General features: G+C 36.7%; 3 protein-coding genes across 3 annotated transcripts; 2 read left to right on the forward strand and 1 right to left on the reverse strand.

Annotated features, from left to right (window-relative positions):
* Positions 1 to 9,428: 9,428 nt before the first annotated feature.
* On the forward strand, positions 9,429 to 12,537 carry LOC104248005 (probable WRKY transcription factor 40). The gene is made up of 5 exons (XM_009804176.2): positions 9,429 to 9,704; positions 9,821 to 9,883; positions 10,415 to 10,753; positions 10,859 to 10,975; positions 11,762 to 12,537. The coding sequence occupies exons 1-5, from the start codon at positions 9,630 to 9,632 to the stop codon at positions 12,185 to 12,187; spliced, it is 1,020 nt and encodes a 339-aa protein (XP_009802478.1). The 5' UTR covers positions 9,429 to 9,629; the 3' UTR covers positions 12,188 to 12,537.
* Positions 12,538 to 13,735: 1,198 nt separating this feature from the next.
* On the reverse strand, positions 13,736 to 20,974 carry LOC104248004 (uncharacterized). Its single transcript, XM_009804175.2, has 5 exons — positions 20,142 to 20,974; positions 15,471 to 15,528; positions 15,290 to 15,373; positions 15,050 to 15,191; positions 13,736 to 14,248 (listed from the first exon to the last, which is right to left on the reverse strand). The coding sequence occupies exons 1-5, from the start codon at positions 20,683 to 20,685 to the stop codon at positions 13,877 to 13,879; spliced, it is 1,200 nt and encodes a 399-aa protein (XP_009802477.1). The 5' UTR covers positions 20,686 to 20,974; the 3' UTR covers positions 13,736 to 13,876.
* A 1,764-nt stretch (positions 20,975 to 22,738) lies between these two features.
* Positions 22,739 to 25,844, forward strand: LOC104248003 (photosynthetic NDH subunit of subcomplex B 1, chloroplastic). Its single transcript, XM_009804174.2, has 6 exons — positions 22,739 to 23,395; positions 24,370 to 24,560; positions 24,631 to 24,888; positions 24,986 to 25,091; positions 25,336 to 25,421; positions 25,585 to 25,844. The coding sequence occupies exons 1-6, from the start codon at positions 22,805 to 22,807 to the stop codon at positions 25,748 to 25,750; spliced, it is 1,398 nt and encodes a 465-aa protein (XP_009802476.1). The 5' UTR covers positions 22,739 to 22,804; the 3' UTR covers positions 25,751 to 25,844.
* Positions 25,845 to 26,541: the final 697 nt, after the last annotated feature.

Below are 26,541 nucleotides of genomic sequence, written 5' to 3' on the forward strand. Positions count from 1 at the left end.
TAGGGATATGGGTAAGGTCTGCGTATATATTATCTTTCCCAGACCCAACTTATGAGATTATACTGGACCGTTGTTGTTGTTGTTGTTATTGTTGTTGTTGTTGTTGTTGTTGTTGTTGTTGTTGTTGTTGTTGTTATTGTTGTTGTTGTTGTTGTTGTTGTTGTTGTTGTTGTTGTCGTCGTCGTCGTCTAGGCCTAACTGCAATGTTGTTCAAATGAGAGGAAAAAGAAGAGATACATAAAAGATAAATTTAACACCAGTTTAGAGGTTACATATAATATTTAAAAAGATAAAAAAAAAAAAAAAACTTTGTTAGAAAGTGAAAAAGATGGAGGAGTGAAATGAATGAAAGCAAAATAGCAAATGAAATGTGAGACAAGTAGAAGCCAAGTCAATGTCCAAGTCAATTTTAGAGTTGAAAAAACTAAGTAATTAATATCATAATTGAGCTCCATAATCTGGCACAAATCCATTGTCTAGAACTGGATAACGCACTGGAACACGTCAAACAAATGAATCTCGTTTAAGCATAGAACTAATTGAATACACTTTTAACTACTAACGCACATAGTTAAAAGAGGAATTTGTACCTAAAGAGGAATTTGTACTTTGAAACACAACTTTGACACGCTCTTTACCGTTCATTGCATTTGATCTCATTTAATTTTGGGAAAACAACTATAGCCCTTCACTTTCGGATATTGTTTACATTTAACCTTCGTTATAATATCCAGCCAAATTTATCCATACCGTTATACTATCTGGCCAAATTTACCCCTACCATCAACAGACTTTTAAAATTTACTCTTCAGTCCGTCAGGTGACCCAGAATCTCACCAACGATTTTAATTAAGTCATTTATTCTTCTTCTTGATCTAACCATCAACAGACTTTTAAAATTTACTCTTCAGTCCGTCAGGTGACCCAGAATCTCACAAACGATTTTAATTAAGTCACTTATTCTTCTTCTTGATCTACTATTTTCGAAATAATTGGCATTTACACTTTTCTAAATTGAAAAATAAAATAAAAGAAAGAAATAGTAAAATAATACAACGATTAGTAAACAAAGTATAGTAAATTGAAGAATCTAAATTAGGATAGCTTGTCTAAATCCCAAAAGTATTTACAACATCTCAACTTTAATGAATTCGCTACACCAAAAGCATGAAGACTTTGCAAGTATTAGTGATAGAAGTTGAAGTTCATTGGAGACTTTAGATTATCGAATTCAACTTTGCTTTAATCAAATGCCTACGCATTATGCAGTCTTAAGTTAGTCGATCGAACTCTATACTAACTAGACAATAACAAAATATATTCGAATATACATGTACATTCATGACGATCATCTGCATATAATACACAATAAATAGACTCAATAAATTCTACAGTGTGTATATTGTTGAAAAATAAATAAAATTTTAAACCAATTCCAAACTCATTATCACAAGAAGAGAAGTGGGGCATTGGTGATTAAAAATATCCATGAATAATATGTATAGTCTAATACCTTTAGCATTCACATAAATAGTAATTTATGAAAATAGTGAATCAAGAAGAAGAATAAGTGACTTAATTAAAATAATTTGCGAGATTCTGGGTCACCTGATGGATTGAAGGGTAATTTTTAAAAGTTTGCTGATGGTAGGGGTAAATTTTACTGAATAGTATAACGAAGATTAAATATAGATAATATCCGAAAGTAAAAAGATATATTTGGCCTTTTCCCTTTAGTTTTTCATTCCTAACCCCCCCCCCCCCCCCCTTTTTTTCTTCTCCTGCATAACGTAGAATTGAAGTTGATCCTTAGTAATCCATTGTATAATTCGTTAGAAAGAAAGGGAAGGGAAGAATTCCGTGAGAATAAAACATTGTGCTTTTAGAATGAAATCCGACTAAGGGTGTGTTTGGTACCAAAGAAAACATATTCCAAAAAATATTTTCCAATTTTTTCGTATTTGGTTGACTTAAATATTTTAAAAAATATATTTCTTATGAACTCATTTTCTTACAATTGGAGAAAAATATTTTTCTTATCAAGAGAAAGGAAAACATTTTACAAAACTCCTTCGCAACCTTCCTCACCCTATTCCCCATCCCCACCAACTCACCTCATACCCCCACACCCACCTCCCAACCCCCCGCCCCACCCCAAGCCTACCCTTCCCACCCTCACCCCCACCCACACCTCCCACCCTAAATAAAAATATTATTAATACTACTTTCTTTTCATATTATAAATATATTTTTGTTTTTTGCATTTCAACAAATAAATATTTTCTTTTTATGATGTAGAAAAAATATTTTTTTATTTCAATAAATGAGTATTTTATTTTCATGTTGTAGAAAGAGTACTACTTTCATTTTCAACCAAAAAAAGAGTATTTTCTTTTTTAATTATGGAGCACAAATTTAAACGTTATTTTTGCATAAAAAAGTAACGCAGCACATTCGTTCATTTGGGTTTGTGTAAATTTTTAGAAAAATAATTAAATTCTTGAAGAAAATAAAGTCCCGAAAACGTTTGATATTTGGGGGAGGGGGTGAGCAAGGAAACATGGGGACTTGGGGGAATAGAGGGTGATGAGAGTAGCCTAAAAAAATATTTTCTACTGTCTAACCAAACATTAGAAAATATTTTTCAGAAAAAAATTTCCACACTCACCAACCAAACAAGGGAAAATAAGTGATAAAACAACTCATTTTCTATAAAAACATTTTTATGAAAAACATTTTCCTTCATAACAAACACACCCTAAGTATTATACTCAATTTTCAATCACTTATTTCTATACTTTGATTGTGTTAATAGTTTCTGAGCTTAACTATATATACCGATGACATAAATTTTACGTTATCACGTCACACAAAACATATCTACAAATAATTTTCATAAACAAAGAGATTTAATTATAAATTTGAAAATATAAAGCAGATGATCTATTACAACCAGTGGCGGAGCCACCTTATAGGAAGGGGTGGGTGTCAAATGACACCCCTTCGTGAGAAAAATATACTCTGTAGGTAGGTAAAAAAATAATTATATGTATATATATTATGTATAGACTCCCCTTAATTTTCTGGTATGTTTACTTTTATATATTTTGATACCCCTTAACGAAAATTCTGGCTCAGCCATTGATTACGACCTATGTTGCGCGAACTCTCTAAAATGATGTCGCACCCGTGTCGGATCCTCCAAAAATACACTATTTTTAAAGGATCCGACGCGCACCCGACAACGTTTTCGAAGAGTCCGAGCCACATAAATTACAACAAAAAAAGTGTCTGTCTTGGAAAAGTCTTCTCGTATGAAGTGCATTGACAATTTTCTGGTATTCTTTTTTTTTTCCTCCCATCAGTCTTAAGTAAATTCAATATTTGCATATAGTCTATCATACTTGTGAGCACGTGATTTTTGCCCTATGAAAATTGCTTCCAAAATTTCAAAATAAAATAATTTTTCCTTTATTTGTAATTTTGTAGATTTTGTAGTATTTTTTTGTTATTGTTTACATTTGTCTGTGCATGTTTATTTTTTGTTTAAATAAAAAAAAATATATACAAAAAATATAACCTCTGCATTTAGGAATTAATCTTACATTTTTAGAACTAATTAATCATTGGTTTATATAAAATGAAAAATACAAAAAGAATACATCTAGGATTCAATTTTATAATTTTTAGGGTATCATAAATTATTCGGCAATAATTGGAAAATCATAAAAAAAATATATGTAGTTTATTTTTAACTGTGTGATTTTGTACTTAATCTAATGTTATTTAAGTTAATTTGGTTTTTAGAATTTAATTTAGGATTTTCAGGTTTTGGAAAAATTAGTCTAAAAAGGGAAAGAAAAAAAATGAAACGAAACTCGGACCAGGCCAAGTTCCACAGGCCCAATGCCACACCCCCAACCAGGCCCAAATCGACGCCTTTTTACCCGGCCCAATTAGGTTGGCAATACGACCGTCCAAACGACGTCGTTTTTATCACGCTCATTCTGGGCCGTTGATCTCAATCCATCAACGGCCAAGATCATCTCTCCCTTACCCGCTCTTATACCCGCCCGGACCCCGTTACTACCAAACGACCCCATTTTGATCAACGAATCAATTATGGCGTTGGATTCCCATCATCCAACGACTGAAATCAATTGGTTAAACCCTAACCTATCAAACCCCCTCCCAATCCCCTACTCCTCTCATTTCCATACCCCCCAGTTGTCTCTTTTAGAGACGAACCAAACGACCCACCAAACCCTAGCCTCCCTCGTTCCCTTCGCCTGAAAACCCGGCGGCCTGAGGACCGATGACCCTCAACATCACACCCTGAACCTGCTAACCACCCTCAACATAAATCCCTACCCCTTTAACCTCGAATCATCCCGGTTTATTTCGAATCTTCAATCGAAAATTCAAGCAAAACCCTAAATCTACCCAACCAGTCCCAAGTTCACACCCCAGCTCCACCTGACCTCCATCGTTCCCAAACCACCCCTACTTTGGCTCAAAGCTTGCTAGAACTGGTCGAATTTTAAATCGATGAAGAACCCTAGAGAGCCAAAACCTGGAACCTGTCCGAGTAAAGGGGAAATTTGAGGTTTTAATCGACTTTAGTCGAGTGTTCTCAGTCGAGAATACTCGATTAAGATCCGTTTTTGCTTCAAAATTTCAAGACGAAGTGTCGACTGAAAGGATTGAGTTTGGTCTGAAATTTCGAGGTATTTCTTTTGTTTTTCCTTTTTCTTTTGTTGTTATTTTATTTTGACTGATTAATTCGTCATTTTTTTCAAGTAGTTTTCCCCCTTCTCCATCAGACTTTTTTCTTGGTCCAGTTTGCTTCTGTTGATTAACATATGCTATAAAGTGTTGAATCGATTAAATAGTTTCGTCAATTGGTCCGTTCATGTCTATAGTTCAGTTGTTCTGTTCAAGTTATTGGATGTTGTTTTATCTTCTGACCTTTGTATTCTCAGCCTCAGGGCTCATAGCTAGTATACTTGTTGTGCCAGCATTTTGTTCGAGGTTAATTTGGAGCTATATTTGTTCCCAATATAGATAGCTTATTCTCATGCATCTGTGTGAATCAATTTTTGACCTTAATAGTCCAGTCTGACTATTGCCCTGAATCATTGAATCCCCATCTTGGTTGAAATGCTGTTAGATTTGATCTGAGTTCAATTGGTGATTGAGTTTAATGATTTGAATCTACTTGTTTATTATGTTAAGTTTGTTCTAATATAAATCTGACCTTGTTGAATTGTCCTAATGTTGTTGATTGGGAGTTAGTTCATTAGTCAATTGATAGGCTTAAATTGGTTATAACTGAGGTTTCATACAGGTTTAAAAAGATTGGGGTAGGATAGTAATCACATGGGTTTTAGGGGATAATTTGGGACTTAAAAGTTTTAAAATGGTTAGTTTAAGTGTTCTGTCCAGTAAGTACTAATGTAGCATTAAACTAATGCATTTGTTTATTAGTTGTGGGGAACAAAACATAATAGCATGGGGAGGCCTGATGAGAATGAAATTAAAGTATGTACTACCCATAACCATTGAGTTAAATAAAGAAAAGACAAGGGTTAGTGGTGAACAAGTGAATCAAAAACAGAACAAAACATACTCTAATGGAGTTCTAAAGAATATCATGGGCAGAATTAGTTTCTTAATTCTGCTTGAGTGCTCTTACGAGCTGGCAGGGTCAGTGTTTGGGTATAAAGGGAGGAGTCCGGGATCAGTCTGAAGGAGAGAGGAAGTTTTGGAGAGTTTTTTTTTAAGTGCAGTCTTAGACAACATTTTAAAAGAAGGCATTCAGCTTTTTAGAGTTGGGGAGAGTTTAAGAACAAAAAACCAAAATATATTGCAATTAGTTCTCTTAGGTTCTGCATTTGATCCTTCTTTAATCAGTAAAAAAGAGCATTGCAAGCTTGAAGTAAAGTGCCTAATTTTCAATTGTTGGGGGGTAGTTCCAGCCTGTTTACTAGAGTGTTTGAGGTTCACTGGTTGGTTTTCTTGTTGAGTTTGAGGTCCAATTAGTTGCTCGGAGTTATTTGTTGTTGCTGTTTGGTCTCACAACTGGTTATGAGCTGTGGTCAAGTGTTTTTTCTGATTTGAAACTGGGTTTGGAGCTGTTTCTGAATTCCAATTGACTGTCTGCTGGTGTTATTTGCTGCTGTTGTTGTTTGCTGTGCTGTACTGCTGCTGACTTCCTCTTTATTCTTCTATTCACTCCAATCTAGGTACACAACTAAGCTCAATTTGATGTAGCTTTGAGATGTAAACATGAAATGGAAGTGCCCGGGCCTTTAATTATTTGATGTTGTACCTGTAGCTCAGTAGATATAGATGATAAGTAGTTGTATTGTCCAATTTGATCTATAACTCAATGAAATGTAAATTGTGAGGTTTGTACCTAATTAGGACTGTTTAGGCTGTTAATTCATGTACATTAGTTGTAAACTTAGTATAGTTTAGTACTGATTTCAGTTAACATTGAGTTAAAAATCGAATATCAGTATTGTTTGGACCTACAACTAATCCAGAAGTCAACATGTGGTGCTTATTCCGATTTCAGGTTAAACGCGCTTTTAAAACAGCCCAACATGCTAGTTATTGATGTCCTCTCCTTTGTTCGTGAAGCTCACTATTTCGACGTAGGAACAAGTAATTGCATGTTCATGGTTAATATCAATAGTCTACTCGAATTTGAATCAGTTAACTTATTCATGAATGTTAGCAGAATCAAATAACCGAGTCGTGTAGTTCAAACTCGACCCAGCATATGGATTGGGTTCTTTGGACCTAAAGTTGAAATGACATTTGGCCTACTAATTTTCAATTGATAGACTATAGAATTTTCTAATATTAACTAATTAGCCCCCCCACCCCCCTTTTATTTCTTTAGAGACAAATAAATAGAAGAATAATAGTCATTTTGGGATTAGCCTTTAAATAATAAATGAGACGAGCCTCGCCAAATAAAACGCAGAAGTTGCGGGGCCCTCAGTAAATATTGCGTTAAAATACTTTAGATGTCGGGACGGACCGTCTAATGAATTTCACGGCTTTCCTCAAAATAATAACGCGCTACTCACTTTAGGCGCGCTTTTAATAAGTTACTTTCTTAAACTCGGGTGCACATTTATGTGATCCGAATCCAAATCTCAACGAAGTCGAAATGTGTCAATAACCACGGGTGCATTGATGTGACGTGGTTCGAGACGTGTTTTCACGACGTTGCAATTCTCTCTTAAAATAACAACAATAAAAGCGGGAAAGAGTTAAAATTTGCACACGGGTCCAACATGTATAAAATCAGATAAATAAGCCGAATATGACAGTTGAGCGACCGTGCTAGAACCACGGAACTCAGGAATACCTAACACCTTCTCCCGGGTTAACAGAATTCATTATCAGGATTTCTGGTTCGCGGATTGTAATACAGAGTCATTTCTTTTCCTCGATTCGGGATACAACCGGTGACTTGGTACACCATAAATCTCCCAAGTGGCGACTCTGAATTAAATAAACAAATCCTGTTTCGATTGTCCTTTAAATGGAAAAACTCCCCTACGCCTCTGCCGGCGCAGGTAAAAAGGAGGTATGACAATACTGTCCATGTATTCTGAATTTCTCTATCTAGAAAATTAAATGTTCACATATGAAAATTTCAATTTTCTCCGCCATCTCCTATAAGTCTAGGTTTTCTTGATCGACATAACAATTTGAAGATCAATAATAGGATCAACTGATAGTCAAACAGAAATAAATAATTCCTCTAACTTTCAAACTTCAGATCGAGAAGATTTTAGTTTTCTTCCCTTTAGAAAAAAAAATATAATTCAGTAATTTTTTTAATTTAATAAACTACATCTAGAACTTATCAAATAATTCATCTTTGTTTTTTCTTCAATATTATCTGTTTATTCATCTAAACAAGATTAAAATAATTTCCTCGTCCACTGTCGTGAGATACACATACAGAACGCGTATTGTACAGATGAAGTGGTGAATAGGTTAGAGACAAAGAAGGGACTGAGGGGGTTTGCATTTGGGGGGGACCACTTTCAGACACTTTTATATTAGGGAGTGAGTGAGTTCCAGTCCAAAAAAAGAAAGAAAATCATCCAATACGAACATAATTTTAAAAGGAGTATTATCACTTTTAACCCGCGCCAGAAACTATTTACATCTGGTAGTCGAAAAAGTATAATTTTTGTATATAGCATATAGAATATATATATATATATATATATATATATATATATATATATATATATATATATATATATATATATATATATATATATATATATACAAAAAATATATAAATTTTATACAATTTTTCGACTATTATTTTTACAACAGCTATACAATATTATTTTTCCATATTAAATATAAGTAGTACAATAGTATGGTTTTTAATTAGTAAACAAGTAAGTCGGCTGACGTGACAACATGCTTTTTGGTAGAGCCCCCTCCTCCCACGGCTACAGCCAGCACCAGGAGCCTAGAAAAGTATAGGCACCAGTTCAAGCAAGCAGATTAGCTCCCTCATTCTCTTATTGTGCCGGCAGGCCTGGGCGAACGAGGTAGGGTTAGATTAGATGGAGGAGGACTGCGAACGTCCGTCCCATGAAGCGCCAGGGAACCATGCATTCCTCCCGGGCTGGGCTCTCGCGTGTCCGGGATCCGATCAGATCTACCAGCGACCGGTTTACGGAACAAGGAGTTAAGCAAGGGCCAGGAGATTGATAAAAGAACCTGGCCGAAGTCAGTCTTGTGTTCAATTCCGCGGTTGGAAGGATTTCTTTCTGCCATCTGTCTTTCCCTTCTCTCTCTTCTCTTAGCAAAGGTAGGTTCAAGTCAAACTTTTTTTTGGCTTGCGGGCTCGGGGACTGCAGTCAGCTGCTTCCCTTGTAGTCGTCAGCTCGTTCTTGACAGATCCGATCGGGTGTTCATAATCTGGAGTAAAAGGATTCGAACCTTTGCATGCCGGTACCAAAAACCGATGCCTTACCACTTGGCTATACTCCATAGGCCTGTTTTGGACGGTAGGAACGGGGAGAGGGGGAAGGGAGAAGCAGGGCTCGAAGAACGAGCCGTGCAAGGACGCGGGGATATAGCAAGTAAGCAGCAAGGTTCTCCCCTTAGGACCGACTACAACAAGCTCGCGACTCTAATAGAAAGAAAGGGTAAGCTCTCTGCTCTATTTGCTTGCAATGCTATGCCTATCAAAGTTGGCTATGGGCAGGCTTGACTTTGACTAGTAGGAAGAAATTCAACATATGATATGGGCCGACAAAAAATGTAACTCACTTACTTTATTTATTTTTCTTGAATATGCCAATATCTTGCTGTAATATATTATTATTTTTACAACTATAAATAAGCTGTGAAGAAAGCCAAGGATTCTTCCAACTCTCAACTTGAATACATTTTTATACTTTTCTCTTGATTTTCTTCTTACCTTCCTACAACTTGGTCTTCTAGACTTCTTCCTTAGTTCACTATTTAAACCTTCTAATTCATTCAGTCGATATCAGTTTGAAAAAGCAAACGTTTCTGAATTAAAGAGGAAATCATTTTACTTGATATTTCTTAGAAGAAAATTTAAAAAAGCAATGGAATTTACAAGTTTAGTTGATACTTCTTTGGATCTGAATTTTAGACCTCTTCGAGTTCCTGATGGAGTACCGGTAAGCATATGAGATAATTAAATTTGCAATATATATCATGCATATATTTCCCGAATTTAATAATTATATATTCTTTGGTTTAATTTGGAATATTGAGTCATTTCATTTGATTTCAGAAACAAGAAGTTGAGAGTAATTTTATTGGGCTTGGAATAGATCACACGCCAGTCAAGGATGAGGTTTGTAAATTAATCTTTTTCTTGTTTCCTTCTCTTTGTTAACTTTTCTTGCTTAATATTAGTTAGAAAATACCAAATCTTTCTTCATCTCGATTAATTAATTGATAAATATGTAATTATGAAAGATAGAACTTTTTCTTTTGTGGAGAGTGATATACTCCTTTAGGGAGGTTATTCACGAATTCAGATTAGTCTGAACAATGAGCTTTGAATATCATATGGTTGGGAAAAATGACGACGACAACAACAACCCAGTAAAATCTCATAGGTGAAGAGTCTGCGGAGGGTAGTACGCAGACCTTACCCGACCCCGATGGAGTAGAGAGACTGTTTTCCGATAGACCCTCGGCGCAAGAAAACAAAAAAGACGAAAAGAAACAATATATCAATACCATCAACAGAAACCATAGAAATAATAACAACATCATAAGAACCAGAAAATAGACGAAACGCAATAACAACAACCAATAATTCGGAAAAATGATAAATTTTCTTAATTTTCTTTTGTTTTGTGTTGTGTTGTCTATGCAGGCAAGTGATTTGTTAGAGGAACTAAATAGAGTAAGTGCTGAAAACAAGAAGCTGACGGAGATGTTAACAGTGATGTGCCAGAATTACAATGCATTGAGAAACCAAGTAACGGAGTATATGAGCAAGCACAATACTACTGCTACTACTACTTCAGCTGATGATCATAGCGCTGGATCAAAGAAAAGAAAATCTGAAAACAATGAAATATTGAAATCAATTCAAGGAGAGAGTAGCTCAAGTGATGAAGACAACTCTTGTACAAAGAAACCAAGAGAAGAGCACATTAAAACTAAGACAACTAGAGTTTATGTTAGAACTGAACCATCTGATACTTCTCTTGTAAGTTCCCAATACTGTAAATGTTCTTGATCATCATCTGTTTAATTTAATGTTTTCAATTTATATTGAGTATTGAACGCAATATTTATTAATATTTTTGTGCAGATTGTGAAGGATGGATATCAATGGAGGAAATATGGTCAGAAAGTAACAAGAGACAGCCCATCTCCAAGAGCTTATTTCAAGTGTTCTTTTGCTCCTACCTGCCTCGTTAAAAAGAAGGTACTTTAAACTTCAGACCTCCAAACAAATCTAAGTATTCTAAAAAGGCAGCCCGCGCACTAAGCTCTAGTTATGTGCGGGGCAGGAGAAGGGTCGGATCACGAGGGTTTATTGTACGCAGCCTTACCCTGCATTTCTACAAGAGGCTGTTTTCACGGCTTGAACCCGTAACCTCCTGGTTACATGGCAGCAACTAAATTTAACGCATTCTGAATGATTAAATTCTCATTTTATGTGATTCTAGCTTCATGGAACTAATATGTAGCTCAAAACCAGTGCTGAAAAAAAATTTGATTAAGGTCTAATATGTAAATCGAAAAGCAAAAATAATGTCAATAGCTTTTTTAGGATGCATATGACAAAATTATTATTTCTTTGATTGTAAATTGATTCTTCCTGACGTATAGTTAAACTAAGAGTGTTAAAAAAAATATCTCATGTCTTTTTCGACTAGAAAACAACTCAACAAGTAGGACTGTAGGAGTTATTAATTAGCTAGCCCGACTTTCCTTGAAATTTCTTAATTGTAGTAACTACTTCCAGATATTTTATGGATGGTATAAAATTTGGTGGCCTAACCTCAGACGCAAATTTAGAATAGTTTTCATAGGTTAAACTTAACTTATTATTTCGATTTAAACTAGGTATACATATGGAAAAAGCATTTAAAATGTATGCATACGATAAAGTGACACTCATTTTGATTTCATTTATAACTAACTCTAAATCTTGAATTCGTTTCTGCCCACTCGATTCTTCTCTAACAATGAGTTGTTAATTTAATAGGTGCAGAGAAGCGTAGAAGATCAGTCAATTCTAGTGGCAACATATGAAGGAGAACACAACCATTCACATCCCTCTAAAATGGACGCCGTTACAACTTCCCCGTCAAGCCGTTTAAACGGGAAGAGTACTCTTGGGGTTACTGCTTCAGTGCCATGTCAGACTCTCAACAGCACAGAACCCAAAAACATGTTACAAATTGAAGATAAGAAAGTGGCTAGTAGTACAAGTACTAGTACTGTAGGTGGACATAAGCGCAAATCATTATCAGGAGGAGCTGATAATAATAATCATCAAAATAGACCAGAGTTTCAGCATTTTTTGATTGAACAAATGGCTACTTCCTTGACAAAAGATCCAAGTTTTCAAGCTGCCTTAGCTGCCGCCATTTCGGGAAAATTCCTACCAAATAATCACACGGATAAATAAATTATTAAATAAAACCAAACCTCATTATTGATGATTGGTGGACAGACAGACAGTTGTTCAGTGTTTTTGACTCATTGAAAGGTTCCAGAGAAACACAGCCCACCGCACTCCCCCACTAGAAAATGTTGTAAAATGTAAATACTGTTATTGTCTCTTAGGGACATAGTAGGTTGGACTAGGAGGTGCACGTGGGAATGGGATCTTGATTTGGGCTAATTTTCCATGGCAGCCAAAATTGGTTAGGTCTCAATTTACTCTGAGTCTCACAACATCGAGATTTTGGAGGACTTAGATTATCGTTGTTGAATTCGGTGATTTCTGCAATATACGAAATAAGGTTTAAAATTCTATACTTGATCAGATTTGAATTGCTATATTTGGTATGAACTTAATTTTTTGTATAACTGACTGGTTTTTTTGATCGACTCTAACATGTTATTCATTTATTTTCACGTTACCACAACATGCTTAGTGTACATTATCTGCAGTTAGCTCTTAAATAATCGGATAGTGTAGATATTCTTTTGCAATTAATTGGATGAGATTTATCTAGTCTGTTAACTATATGTTTTTCTTTCGTTTTCTGGTCACTTTGACGGAATCCAAAAATTCAGGCCGTGTTGAAGTCAAAAGCAGAAAAGACCATATACGTGAGGAGGAGAAGTTAAAAAGGAGAGATTTTGGGAGCATAAGTACCGCGAGCTAAGGATTATTATAATTCAGGGTCATGGTAAGACTAAAACAAAAATAGCTTATGCTACTCGCCTAGTTTTTAAATGTTAATGTCAGCGCAATTCAAGTTGATTTTCAAACCTGCAAAGTTAATGCCTGCCTCGACCACAAACGTTGACCTGAAAATAATGTATTAACTTTGTAATCTCTTCTGGTGGGGCCCCTTCGGGATGACCCAATTGGTTTGGAGGACGGTTATCCATACATATGAGCTGGGGTCAATCCCCCCTCAGCCTTCTGGGACGAGCCTGTCAAGCGGGGCTTGTCTAGGCAGTGACAGAGGTTGTAGCGACTACCGATTTTTCTGGAGTTCCAAAAAATCTCTTCTGGTAGCGGAACAGAAAGCGATAATAACAACAACAATCCAGTATAATCCCACTAGTGAGGTCTCAAAAAGGTAGTGTGTACGCAGACCTTACCCCTACTCTGGGGTAGAGAGGCTGTTTCCAAACAGAAAGCTATAACGTTAGTAGTAAAACAAATATAGAGACAGCATATAACATAAAATGTAGAAAAGTATTAGTCAACCACCATTTCCTAAGCTTGTCTTTTAATGTAATCTATGTTTTTTTCGTCATTCTTTTTCAGATGTAATTTCTTAACCTGGAACGCTGGATGATTAGCGACTCACTTGTCCAGCCAACTTAATTTTCCCCACTTAAAACCTACTCCACCTTGCCCAGTTTTGCCTAGGCCTATGACATTAATTTTTTTATCAAATTGTATACACACAGCCTACGCAAATTCCTCTTAAATTTTCATCGCTACCCCTACTTAGCTGCAGATAGCCTAAAGCCTGAGATGTACACAGCAGCGGGAAAAAATAATAGCAAGGTCATTTATACACAAGCACTTGCCGCCCTTTCAACTGTATCGCAAACAAGGGCGCAAAGCCACCAAATCTACTACTAGGAGTATAAATTACATATCACTACTTTGACGCCTTGACACAATTCACTATGTGGATAAATTGAAGTCAGCAATAGCTCTTATAAGACCCATTTCAGTTTCATCCTTGAGTTGTTGTTTCACTTCAGTCTTGGCCACAAGGCCATCATCTTTGTCCATTCCATCAATTGCAGCTACACAATCATGAAATCTGAAGCAACTAATGAGATGGTCGTTTGTAATTCCAGCTACTTGCATGAAAGAGTACACAACAGTAGGCCCGACTCCTCTGAATCCTCTTTTAACTAGGTCTTTGCTTATCCCTTCTGCTTTTGATGTCTTCATTGGCACCTGCCTTGCATATCGGAACTGACTAACTATAGGTTTGTTGTTCACAAAACCCCACATGTATTTGTCGAAAGATCCAAGCTCATCGATTATCTGAGAGGATAACAAGGGCATGGCGTCAAAAATTGTTTCCAAGTAACAATTACTACTCACTGACGCTGTTATATTGAGGAGCCCAATATGGATTTTACTTTAATATTTAAACAAGACAAGTTATGATTTAGACTACTTTTATGTAGTCTAAAGTATATAGTTCCTATTTCAAAAGAACTAAATAAAAGCCGCTATCCAAATTCACACAAAAAAAATTAATGATTTGACCCTCATACTCCGAAATCCTTACTTTTAAAAGAAAAGAAAAAAATATTTGAGAAATATCGTTTCTCTTTCTCCTTTCAGAAGCTCTTTGTTATTTAATATACCCCACTTCTAGAATACCGCACCTATTAAAAACACAGCTAATGCCTTATATTTCATAATCATATCATATCTGTAGTTTCTGACTTTAACAGCACATCACATGCAGCTGCCAACTATTTTGAAAATTTTGCACCAAGTACAGAAACCCATCAGTTTTCTGAGAAGCAGAATTATCGACGGAAAGGCTTTCTGCTCAAGACAGCTGATACAACAAACGTAGACCAATTAACTTGAAAACTATTGGGCTCTAATTTATTTGCAGCGAAGAAGCAATTTCCTGTTGCTATCTTCTTTAATTATCTAACGATGGTCCCACAGCCTCCTATTACGTTTTGTAAAATTGACAGCCATCTTGGTGGAATTATCTAAGTATTTCGATTTATGACGAAAAAGAGCCAAGCACTGAGTAGAACCCAGTACAAATTCTTCTTCAAGACAAGGACAACCCAGTAAGAGAGAAAACTTTGCACATACCTTACAGGTTTGGCGTGCATTTTCAATAATTGCCCGCAGCTTTACCTCTGATAAGAGAGTGCTGGCAGGACTTCCTGGTGGTGCTATCTTCTTCTCATTTAGTTTTGAGACTGCAACTGGGTCAAAATTTTGAAAGACTTCTCTGCATAACAAATAGTTCCAGCTTTTGTAAGGCAACCAGATATGAAACAATAACCCATGTTCTGGTACTCCAAAGCACTGGTGCAGAGCTTAATGTACCTAAACGTATGCCTTTTACTGAGAATTGCTGGCCATGAGAGTTCAGCTAATGCGGTGCATAGACTGAGAAGTTCAAAAAGTTTCCTGTAAAATAGCAGTAACTCAGACTGAGCATCACATGAAATTGCCTTGTCATTGCATGCTGCAGAAGAATAAGAAAATACAAAGTAGGAGTACGCACTTGTCGTCATGGACTGGAACTCCCCATTCCTCATCATGAAAAGCAGCATATGATGGATCTTTTGGCAAAATGAAACCAATTAGCAGAGGGAACTAATAAGAACGTAACATCTACATTATAACAACAATATATCCTGCAAAAGGGATTACTACCAATATAATGGCAAATTCCAAAACTGGATCAATAACAGAATCCATCACAAACAATGAATTAACCCCAATCGCAGACTTACAAGGATTAGCTACATGAGTCTTCTGTCTCATTTTCCCCTCTGTTCAACCCATTTTATTCCACTACCAAATAATTTGTCTTTAAGGGAAAAATTAGGCTTCCCGTCACGGAGATATACTACCGGAATAGCACTCCCGACAAATAATAAACCTATATGGATCCTTTTTTCTTTTAAATGAAGTAAGGTATTGCATTAAATGCATCAAGAAGATGCAAAATAGATACAAGAGAAAACTTGGTTAACTCCTAATAGAAAAACAAACCTTTTTAGAACAGGGAGTTAACCAAGACCAAAAAGGAATGGCGACTAAACCATTCAGAGGAAACCTATATGGATCCTTTGCTTAGAATCGATCACGAAAATGGAAAAATTTACCCTGATCAACTTGTTGGAAGAGTTGCTACTTGTTCCTCAATGTAGGAAAAGAAGAACAAAAGTAAATCCAGCTAGAGAGCTAGATCACAGACCATCATATGTGTGCGACAAAATGGAATAGAGACGTACACAAACTATTAGTTTTACATGCACTACATACTTATTCAGTATCAGGTTCCATGCCTAACACTTTGACCTTTCTTAATTTTATCCGTTAGTTCTTAAGCGGTTAAGCCCAACTAAGGGAAAAAGAATCCGAAATTAATTCTTCCCCTCATCAGGTCACAGTTAATAGCGGACCCAAAAATGATCCTATCATCATAACACTTCTGTCGCTTCTGTTTCTTTTTTGTTTTTGGATAGTATCGTACTCCTTTTATTTTCTTTTATTCTTTTTGAGAAAGGTAAACAATAATACTATCATATTTTCCATCTTTAAACCCCAAATCTCATCATTAGGGAACGGAAAGGTATAGAAATGACCCGCTACATCTCATAATAGGCTGTAAACTCAAACACCATGGGAGGAGAAGTGGCAAGTGAGAATCCTATACACCAATCGCGGAGGGGGCTTCACTGATAGCGGTGCACCAGAGGAAGCCAAAGCTCAGTTATATCCTATCATCGCAATCATGACAATGAAGGTTCTGGCCTGCCCAAGGATTTTATTTATATCAAAGGGGCCAAGACAGCAGCTAAGATTGCCACAAAGACTACAGTAGAGAGAGATTTTCTAGAAATGATTTATTAATACTTCAAAATGATTATGTTTCAGAGCTCATGCATGGCCAGTCACTTAAATTTCCCGACATCAAGGACATAACCCATCACTCCTCTGACCATGTTTGATATTGTTAGACAACAACAACAACAATAAAGCAGTGTAATCCCACAAGTGGGGTCTGGAGAAAGTAGTGTGTACGCAACCTTACCCCTACCTTGTGAAGGTAGAGAGATTGTTTCCAATAGACCTTCGGTTCAGGGGAAGCATAGTCACATCACTTGTTGGAAAGAAAACAGTAGCGTACAAACCATGGAAAGGAAACAATACAATAACAATAAACTCAGCGTAATCCTACAAGTGGAGTCTGGAGAGGGTAGTGCGTACGCAACCTTATCCCTACCTTGTAAAGGTAGAGAGGTTGTTTCCAATAGGCCCTCTGCTCATAGGAAGCATAGTCACATCACTTGTTGGAAAGAAAACAATAGCGTACAAACCATGAAAAGGAAACAGTAACCCGACATATTATCAACAACATCAGGATAACAAGAAGGATACGCTCACGGCTACCTACTAGCCTTCTACCCTAATTCTCGATCTCAATATCTTCCTATCCAGGGCCATGTCCTCAGTAAGTTGAAGGTGTGTCATATCTTGCCTTATCACTTCTCTCCCACCATAGCCAACCTCTCACTCTCCCTCTCACTGGGGCATCTAGGCATCTCCTTTTTACATGCCCGAACCATCCTAGCCTCGCTTCCCGCAACTTATCTACCATGGGGGCCACTCCCACCTTGTCCCAAGTATCTTCACTCCCAATCTCATCTCTTTTAGTATATTCACACATCCATCTCAGCATCCTCATCTCTGCTACTTTGCAACTTCAGTACATGAGAGCTCTTGACTGGCTAACACTCCGTTCCAAACATCATAGCCGGCCTAACAACCACCCTATAGAACTTACCTTTAAGTCTAGGTGGCACGTTCTTATCATATAGAACACCGGAAGCGAGCTTCCATTTCATCCACCCCGACCCAATACGATGAGTGACATACTCGTCAATCTCCCAATTACCTTGGATTCTAAACCCAAGATACTTGAATCTCTCTTCGAAATGATTTGTGTAACAAGCCGCACTTCTACGTCCGCTTCGTGAGTTATTCCAGTGAACCTGCATTCCAGGTACTCAATCTTAGTCCTGCTCAGCCTGAAACCTTAGACTCCAGGGCCTATATTCATACCTCTAACTTGGTGTTAACACCGTCCTTCGTCTCGTACATCAATACTATATCGTCCGCAAATTGCATGCACCAAGGCACCTCTCCTTGGATGTATTGCGTCGATTCATCAGGACAAATAAAAACGGGCTAAGTGCAGATTCCGGGTACAATCCCATCAAAACCGGAAAATGACCTGAGTCTCCACCACCGTCCTTACTTGAGTCTTGGCTCCATCGTACATGTCCTTAATCACCCTAATGTACGCTACATGTTGACAAAAGAAAAAGAGAAGGAGGAAGAGAAATAGCAAATAAGGGAAAAGACTATTAAATAAGATGCCGGAGATGTGGTTTAATAGAATGATGCTAATGAATAAATTATACAACCATGCATGTTACTAATATCCATGCATCATAAATACACTATACACATGGGACCTACAATCGAATGGTAAAAGAAAAGTGCTCAACTTGCATGGATCAATAGATTCTGAGGCTAGATTACAAACTAGTTAATGAGAGTAATAATCCCCCCCACCCCCCACCCCCCAGCTTTTGGCACTTGCCCTCGGAGTTGTTCAATGAAAAGGTGCATTCTCATCAAACTTGAACATAGAACCTCATAGACGAGCATACATGTGTTCGTACCTATCAAACATCCTTCTAGCCAACAACCCAGCTACTCTATGTAATAATTAGTAATAAGACACACATCATAACTAAGAACACACCACTAGTTACTTCAAAAGGAATTCACAAAGCCGGTGGTCAGTTAGATAAGACTGGCATCTCATAAAGAGCCATGTGGGGGCACTTGGAGAAGCATGCACACCTTGTAAATCATGTCTATAAGACTGCTCGGCAATTACAAGACGATCCTCTTTTAATGCCCAAGGAAATCAAGTTTACAGCTCGGACACTCATTAGGCATATGAGGCATCTTAGGAAATGCCATGTACAGATGACTTCCCAATTAATGATGGGGAAATTTCACTCCTTTGACCATTCTCTTACCTTCTTTGTTCATCATAAAAAAAATATGAAACTTAAGCGACTTCCTGAACAGGCGTATGCTACTAGTTTAGAATTGCTTTTACCTTCTTTACATACTAGGTCAAGTGCTCCTCTTCATTGCCTCAAGCAACACCAGGAAGGGAATTAAATTCCAACTTCAGGAACTCAAGAAAAAAGGGAAGTTGGAAAAGGGTATGGAATTAAATTCCAACTACAGGAACACAAGAAAAGGAAAGTTGGAAAAGCCTTAGTACAAGCTGTCACAGATAAGCATATTTACTCACATTAATTTGCGTTAGGTGGTAAAGGAAACTGGAACGCATCTAAAAGATTAACTGTTAAATAATTACCAGATTTCCCCTAACTTAACGCAACCATTACAGGAAAGTCTTATCCAAAGAAATCCGATCAAGACGTAATTGGGGATTCAATTCGTATATAAGATCAGCTTCGTGGAACAGGTAATGTTATCCAATACGTAAATAGTAACCATGAAGATAATCATAATCTGTAGGAGCATTAATACTAGATTAGGTTAGGATATAATAAAGGTAACGGATACATCAATCAACAACGAGCATTTATCTAGATGGACAAGCAATCTAGCTGGTATCCAACAGCATAGCACTATATAACTCAGATGGTAGCAGGCTTGAAATATGACAGCTTAGGGGCACAAGGCTTTTCAAAATGAGATCAATGAGTTAGCTAATACTCAGAATTCGAATGAGTCTCCTGAACTCAGCTGAAAGCAGAACTAGCCCAGCTTTGAAATGTGGCTGAACTATTGAGTCCATTGTTCTGTGTCCCAATAAAGTAAAGAAATCCAAACCCCATCTACACTTTTACAAACTTCAGTAGTACATTTAAAGATGAATATTCATATTCTAGCAAAGACCTACATATTTCCATTTTCTGCTGCTAGTGGATTAACTAGGACTTATAGATGAACCAAGGACACCAGTGTCAGAAATGCTATCCCACAATTATGTAAGAAACTTAAGAAAGAGACAATTATGCAAGACACTTAACAGTGCCTTTGCCTTATCAAAAACACAGTAAAAAGACATTCAGCAAATAAAATTGCAACACTATAGAAGTGGACATACCAGTAGTTGGGGTCACCCAAGCACACCTTTTCTTTATCACTGAAGCATCACCACTGACGGGACTGGGAGACAAGCTTTCCGATTCACCAACAGATTTTCCACTTTTCTCAGACTTGTCTACTTTCGGGCTGCATTGCTTCCTTCGTCCAGACTTTGGCGTCAAACTACCGCGGCTCAATTTCCCCGTGGATGCTCGGCTATGAGAAGAGTCCGTTGAAGCATCAGAAGAACACGAGGCATTGAGCGATAAATTAGGCCTCATCAACAAAGTCCTATGGTCTTGCTGCTGTCTCAAAATAGAAGGAACACTCCCACATTTCTTCGAAGCAGCCACCGGCGACTTTGATTGCGGCAACGGATCAGCTCCTGGAAATTTCTTGCCCTTAGACTCTTCAGTCTCAGCTGGCTTGTTGTTAGTCTTAACGGGCTTCTCAATGGGCTTTCGTAATTCAACGGATCTGGCCTTATTACCCGCCGGCCCGAGTACTGGTCGGACCTCGGAATCAGCATGGTTCATCGATTTAACCCTAGGGCCTCCAGACATTGAAGCAATTACAACTCTAGAAATTCAAAGAAACTAGAATTTCAAATATGCTAGGGTTGGACTGCTGCGAGAGCAAAAAAAAGTGAAAGGAAAAAGAAGGTGCATTGTAATTGTTGTGGACCGGAAGGTAGAGAATAAGAACCCTAGAGAGTTAAAGAGCACATTGTCGACAAGAAGAAGAAAAGGAAGTAGATTCGGGGGTTGGGTTGGGGGGGGGGGGGGAGTGGGTAGACAGGTTTAATGGGAAATTGGAGACTGTCCGATCTGGGAAACTAACGGCGACTTCTTTAAGGATGTTTCTAGAGAGAGAGACCATATTACTACGGCTCGTTCTTCATTTTCATTTCAGCGTGATCAACAAAAGCCACCACTTAGCTTTTGCCACGTATAAAATATTTCTACTTTATTTTTCTTTTTGCGTTCTCTTTTTCGTTTATCTTCTTCAATTAGTATTTCTCAATTTACTAATGTTCTCTTCTTTTTTTTACTTAATTGAAAGGGGCATTATTTACACAATCTAAGAATATTTTTCTGGTTTTATAAACTAGTATAATACACTTTGAAGAATAAGAAAATATTACGTAGAGTACAAAATTTAGAATAAAAAGGCACATACTAACTACTAAACCTTAAAATGTGTTTTTTAAACTACCATTATTGGACCAATATGAAACAGAAAAGGAAAAGGAAAAGAAAAAGAGGGGAATTGCCAGCTCAAAACAGAGTTCAGGATAAGTACGAAACCAAAATGTGGTGTTTGATTATTGCTCCTCTTACTCTATTACTGCAAAAATGATAGAAGAAATTGATTTTGACATAAATTCTATATATTGAAGCTAACTTGTTAATTTGGGATGGGTACGTGACGGGGGAGTAGCAGCTACACCTATTTATCTAAGAAAATTTAGTATCGAGGGACCTAGGTTTTATTTGTAGTCTCCCTTTCATTTTTTTGGGGGTGTGCAAAAGTGGTTAAAATAACTTTTTTTTCTTTTTCATATCAACGGCTTGCAAGCATAGCTTGTTCGTAAGAAATGTTTGGTCCATTGATTAGTGAAAATTTTGATCTTAATTTTTGCATTGTTGCCTTCCCCCTATTATACACGGAACTCATGTTAGTTACGTAATACGTAAGAGTTTAGAATTAAACTTTCTGATAATAGTTGCTCTATGACTCGTTAAAAAAATGTGAGATATATCTTAATTTGATAATTAGGTTTGAGTATCGACCAACCCTCAATCTCTAAGTTTGAAGTATTACAAGTTAATAATGCTAGTTTTAGTTTAGTACTACTAGAGTACTGTTGCATTATATAATGTCAGATTGGAAATGGAAACCAAAAATAGGTGATGTAAAAGTTACAAATGAAAGTTTGAGTACAACTTTAGTTTCATGGACATCTTCATATATATTAAGATTATAAAGAGGAAACAATACTATCAAAGGAAGTTACACTAAAGTCAGTAGATCAGAGACTACTCACAAGCTAGTTAGTGAATAAAACAAGGCCTAAGAATTTACTTTTTCCCTTTTAAGATCTCGTCTCTCTCCCTCTATGTAATCTTTTCTTCCTTTTCATCTCATCATTGACTCTTTTTCTAATCTTGCTTTTTTGACTTGATAGACAGTTTTGCGGAGTTCTTTTCTTTAAGGCGCAATTGGTAAAAATGTTGTCATGTGACCAGGAGGTCGCAAGTTCGAGCTATAGAAATAGTCTCTTGCAAAAATATAGGTTAAGACTGCGTACGATAGACCCTTGTAGTCCAACTCTTTCCCGGACCCAACGTATAACAGGAGCTTAGTGTACCGGGATGCCCTTTTTTCTTTCCTTTTCACATGCAACTTTTTCCTTGATTGCTTCTTAAGCAATCTTTTTATAGGAAATCTGTAACTGATTCTCCCTATGCTGGTGTACAAATATAGTATTGCTAGCACTTGTATTTTTTACTACCAGAAGTAGAAGACAAGGCAAGAACAAAGGGAAAACATTGGGACCTACTTATCCAACACCCTTCACACATTCAAATCCAACGTCAGCTTCTGCTATTCTGCTATAGTTTTTAGTAACAAAAGCAGTTCCTATCCCAAAATTATTGCAGAATTTTATGATACACTCAAATGGCTACAACTAGTCTACTACCTAAGTCCGTTTCTCATTTTCTTAATAGCCCACCTTCATTTCCTATAACCCATGTCACAAATGTACCTTTCTTGATTAAAAATCCATTGGATAACACATTTTGTGCCAGAAAATCAGGGAGTTTTCTGCTCAATGCTAAGAAGAAAAATCCATGGCTTGACCCTTTTGACTATGGTGATGATCCTGAAATGGAGTATGGTTCACTTTTTTCTGATGGTAAACAAGATGAGGATCCAAGACCACCTGATAATCCCGATAATCCATACGGATTCCTTAAATTCCCAATGGGATACTCTGTCGAAATTGCTTCCTTGGGTTTGAAAATTAGAGGTGATGTTAGGAGATGCTGTTGTGTAATTGATGGAGGAGTTTATGAGAATTTGCTATTTTTTCCAACAATTCAGATGATTAAGGATAGGTACCCTGGTGTTCAAGTGGATATTCTTGCGACGCCAAGGGGAAAGCAGACTTTTGAACTGAACAAAAATGTGAGGTGGGCTAATGCCTATGACTTAGATGATGATTTTCCTGAACCAGCAGAGTACACAGATATGGTTGGAATTCTTAAGGTTTGCCGCCATTCCATTATAACAGATCATTAATTAAACAATTTTTTGCCTTCTAAGTCTGGTTCTTGCTATATCTAGATGTATGTATGTAATTATCACACTGCATCTTAAACTTAGAGAAACATCAAACACTAATTAGGCGTTTGGACATAAAAAATGCAATTTTGGAAAAAAGGAAGAACTAGTATTTGGAGTTAAGTTGAAAAACGGTATTTGGAATTTGAATTTGTGTTTGGACATGCATTTAAACAATATTGCAGTATTGTGAGTGGGGAAAAAAAGTTTTTTTGAAAAAGAAAAGAGGTCGGGGTCGATAGGTGGCAGTTGGCAAGTAACTTGATCCACCCAAAAATGGTTCTTGAAAAATTCATTTTCCAACTTTTTTTAAAAAACTGAAAAATTTCATGGACAAACACATTTTTGAAAGAAAAAAAATTATAAAAATGGAATTTTTTTATGGACAAACGGGTCCTAAGCCACTTGGCTAGGTACGAAGATTTATTTATAATTATCTTATCAACGACTTGATTACGTAGATACTTACACCGTCAGTGTATATAATACTGAAGCTCTTTTCTTAATTATGTAGCTAAGTGATCACCTTGGTCTTAATATAATTGCACCTATAGTTATCTAGTTTAAACAGCCTTTTTGACTTTTAAGATTTGCCTGGAAAAGGCTAGTGCAATGCTCGCCAATCATCCAGATTTGTTTTGCTTTACCCTTTTGTTTTTTTTCCTGCACAAGTGTAGATTAAGATCCTTGTGAAGTCGAGCAAACCGTGTTTGAAAATTAAATAATTGCTTACACTAACTTCAAGATATTAAATTATTAATCACTTTTTCTAGTCAAATGGAGATAAAAATTTACTGTTCTGCATTTCAGCTTCAAGCTACCTGCATTATGAATAGAGAATTTATACTAGGATTTTTTTTTGGCTAAGTTATTTTGCTCTGATACATGGTTTATTGCAGAGTAGGTACTATGATATGATCTTGTCAACCAAACTGGCAGGGATTGGACATGCAGTATTCTTGTTTATGTCAACCGCCCGTGACAGAGTTAGCTACATTTACCCAAATGTGAATTCTGCAGGAGCAGGATTGTTTCTATCAGAAACTTTTACACCAGAGAGCATGAAACTTTCTGAGGGCGGATACCATATGTATGTAGATGTTTTAACTGAAATTTTAGTTTGCATATCACATGTTTATAAACGCAGTTTTGTGACATAGGTATCGTCAGATGGTTGATTGGTTGGGCAGACCAGCTCGTAAAGTACCACGACAACCTTTACCCCCACTTAAAGTTTCAATCTCAAGAAAGATTAGGGAGGTTGTAGAGGCAAAATATAAGAATGCTGGTGCACAGAGAGGGAAATATATTGTAATTCATGGGATAAAATCAGATTCCAAAGCTTCTATGCAGTCGAGGGGCGATGCTGACAGCTTGCTTCCAATCGAGATTTGGGCTGAGATAGCAGAAGAGATTAGGTATGATGTCCGTGTTTTTCAGAAAAAGCTGGTTAGTCTTTCTCATCAAATGCAATAAATTTTGTGAGATATACTAATGGACAGCAAACTATATCAGGGGAATCAAACCAGTTTTTGTCATTCCGCATGAGAAAGAAAGAGAAAATGTGGAAGATGCAGTTGGTTTAGATGCTAGTATAGTGTTCATAACCACTCCTGGACAGGTTTGTTTTCTCTGCCAGATCATGATATCATATGTATTTTCAATGACTGATACACCAGTGGTTGAAGAAACATAAAGAGAGAAATTCTTGAATTAGCTGCTTCTGTTGCATGTTTAGTAGCAGCAACTTTATCTATATGCTGCTTTTTTGTCCACAAGAACGTAATGGAAGTATATAAATTTTAGAAGGAAATAGCAACACGAGCACTAGAAACTAATAGTGTTCACAAATTTCTCTGACTTAGCTTGCTGCTCTTATTGATGACTCTGCTGGAGTGATATGTACAAATACAGCTGCCATACAACTTGCTCATGCACGTGGAAAGCCAAGGTAATGTCATGTATTACAAGCTGTAACTGGCGAAATTTTTGCATCTTTTGCTGTCTTTGTGGGAAGTTTATACACTAGTCTTATATTTACTATCGATTTTACCTATTGGGGGGGGGGGGGCATGAAACCATGTCTGAAATCTGTTCTGGTTTTCTCTGTGCAGTGTTGGGCTATTCTGTTCTGAGGATAAGGCCAGAAGTTTTGTTCCTAATGCAGAAGAAAAGAAATGTGCAACCATTTCATCAGAGACGGGAAAATTGGTAGATATCGATGTTGAAGCTGTGAAAAGCGCAGTCCAAATTTTCACCATGCCCCTAGCAATCTTCTAAATATTACCTCCCCCATACTGTAAGTAGTTGGTATTCTACTTTCTTCTCATTGTAATTAATAGAAGCGCAAAGAAACCTTTGTTCTTTTCTCTCAGTAGCCATCTGTGCTCTCTCTCTATCTCACACACAATCCAATATACACTAATATAGGGAACATTTTAGCTTCTGAATAGTTTCCTCTTTAGGATCGAAAATAATTAGGTGTCATGCGGAAACTAGTAAGCAAATTTTGAACGACGATAAATCAAAGAACAAAAGAGAAATCTACTAAAAGAGACAAAAAAATTTAACGTGGTTCGGTCAATTGACAGTAGCGGATGTAGTATTATATCACCGGGTTCAACTGAATCCATAACTTTTAACGCAGAGTACAATTTTATGTGTAAAAATTCATTAAAATTACAAAAATAATAAATATGAACCCATAACTTTAAAAATATAATGAGTTCAATGCTAAAAACTTTAAAAGTTGAACCCATAAGATTTAAATTTTAGATCCGCCTCTATCAATTGACCTACGCCCACGACAGAGATGAGCAATCTACTATATAAAAGAGACATAAAATATCGAAAGAACAACCTCACGAAGAGACAAACACAAGTGACACACTAACACTTGTCCCGTAAAGTTCTCCCCCTAAACACGACTCTCAAACCCCACATGACTACATTGTGGATGCTGCTGAATAAGAAGGAAGGATCTCAATTTATAGAAGTCCAAAACTTTTGTCTCCAAAAAAAAGGACTAGCCAAATATGAAAGAATTATAATTTTTTTTTACAAAACAGAAA

Source organism: Nicotiana sylvestris, chromosome 3 (genome assembly GCF_000393655.2).
Source record: "Nicotiana sylvestris chromosome 3, ASM39365v2, whole genome shotgun sequence".
Classification (NCBI taxonomy): Eukaryota; Viridiplantae; Streptophyta; class Magnoliopsida; order Solanales; family Solanaceae; genus Nicotiana; species Nicotiana sylvestris.

What these genes read in the sequence shown, in the direction of transcription:
- LOC104248005 (XM_009804176.2), top strand. Translation starts at nt 9,630, where the DNA reads ATGGAATTTACAAGTTTAGTTGATACTTCTTTGGATCTGAATTTTAGA. An exon ending in GAGTTCCTGATGGAGTACCG is followed by an intron (nt 9,705 to 9,820) that starts GTAAGCATATGA and finishes ATTTGATTTCAG; the next exon opens with AAACAAGAAGTTGAGAGTAA. An exon ending in CCTGCCTCGTTAAAAAGAAG is followed by an intron (nt 10,976 to 11,761) that starts GTACTTTAAACT and finishes TTAATTTAATAG; the next exon opens with GTGCAGAGAAGCGTAGAAGA.
- LOC104248004 (XM_009804175.2), bottom strand. Translation starts at nt 20,685, where the DNA reads ATGTCTGGAGGCCCTAGGGTTAAATCGATGAACCATGCTGATTCCGAG. An exon ending in TTGGGTGACCCCAACTACTG is followed by an intron (nt 15,529 to 20,141) that starts GTATGTCCACTT and finishes TTTTGCCAAAAG; the next exon opens with ATCCATCATATGCTGCTTTT. An exon ending in GTTCCAGTCCATGACGACAA is followed by an intron (nt 15,374 to 15,470) that starts GTGCGTACTCCT and finishes GCTATTTTACAG; the next exon opens with GAAACTTTTTGAACTTCTCA.
- LOC104248003 (XM_009804174.2), top strand. Translation starts at nt 22,805, where the DNA reads ATGGCTACAACTAGTCTACTACCTAAGTCCGTTTCTCATTTTCTTAAT. An exon ending in ATATGGTTGGAATTCTTAAG is followed by an intron (nt 23,396 to 24,369) that starts GTTTGCCGCCAT and finishes GGTTTATTGCAG; the next exon opens with AGTAGGTACTATGATATGAT. An exon ending in CATGCACGTGGAAAGCCAAG is followed by an intron (nt 25,422 to 25,584) that starts GTAATGTCATGT and finishes TTCTCTGTGCAG; the next exon opens with TGTTGGGCTATTCTGTTCTG.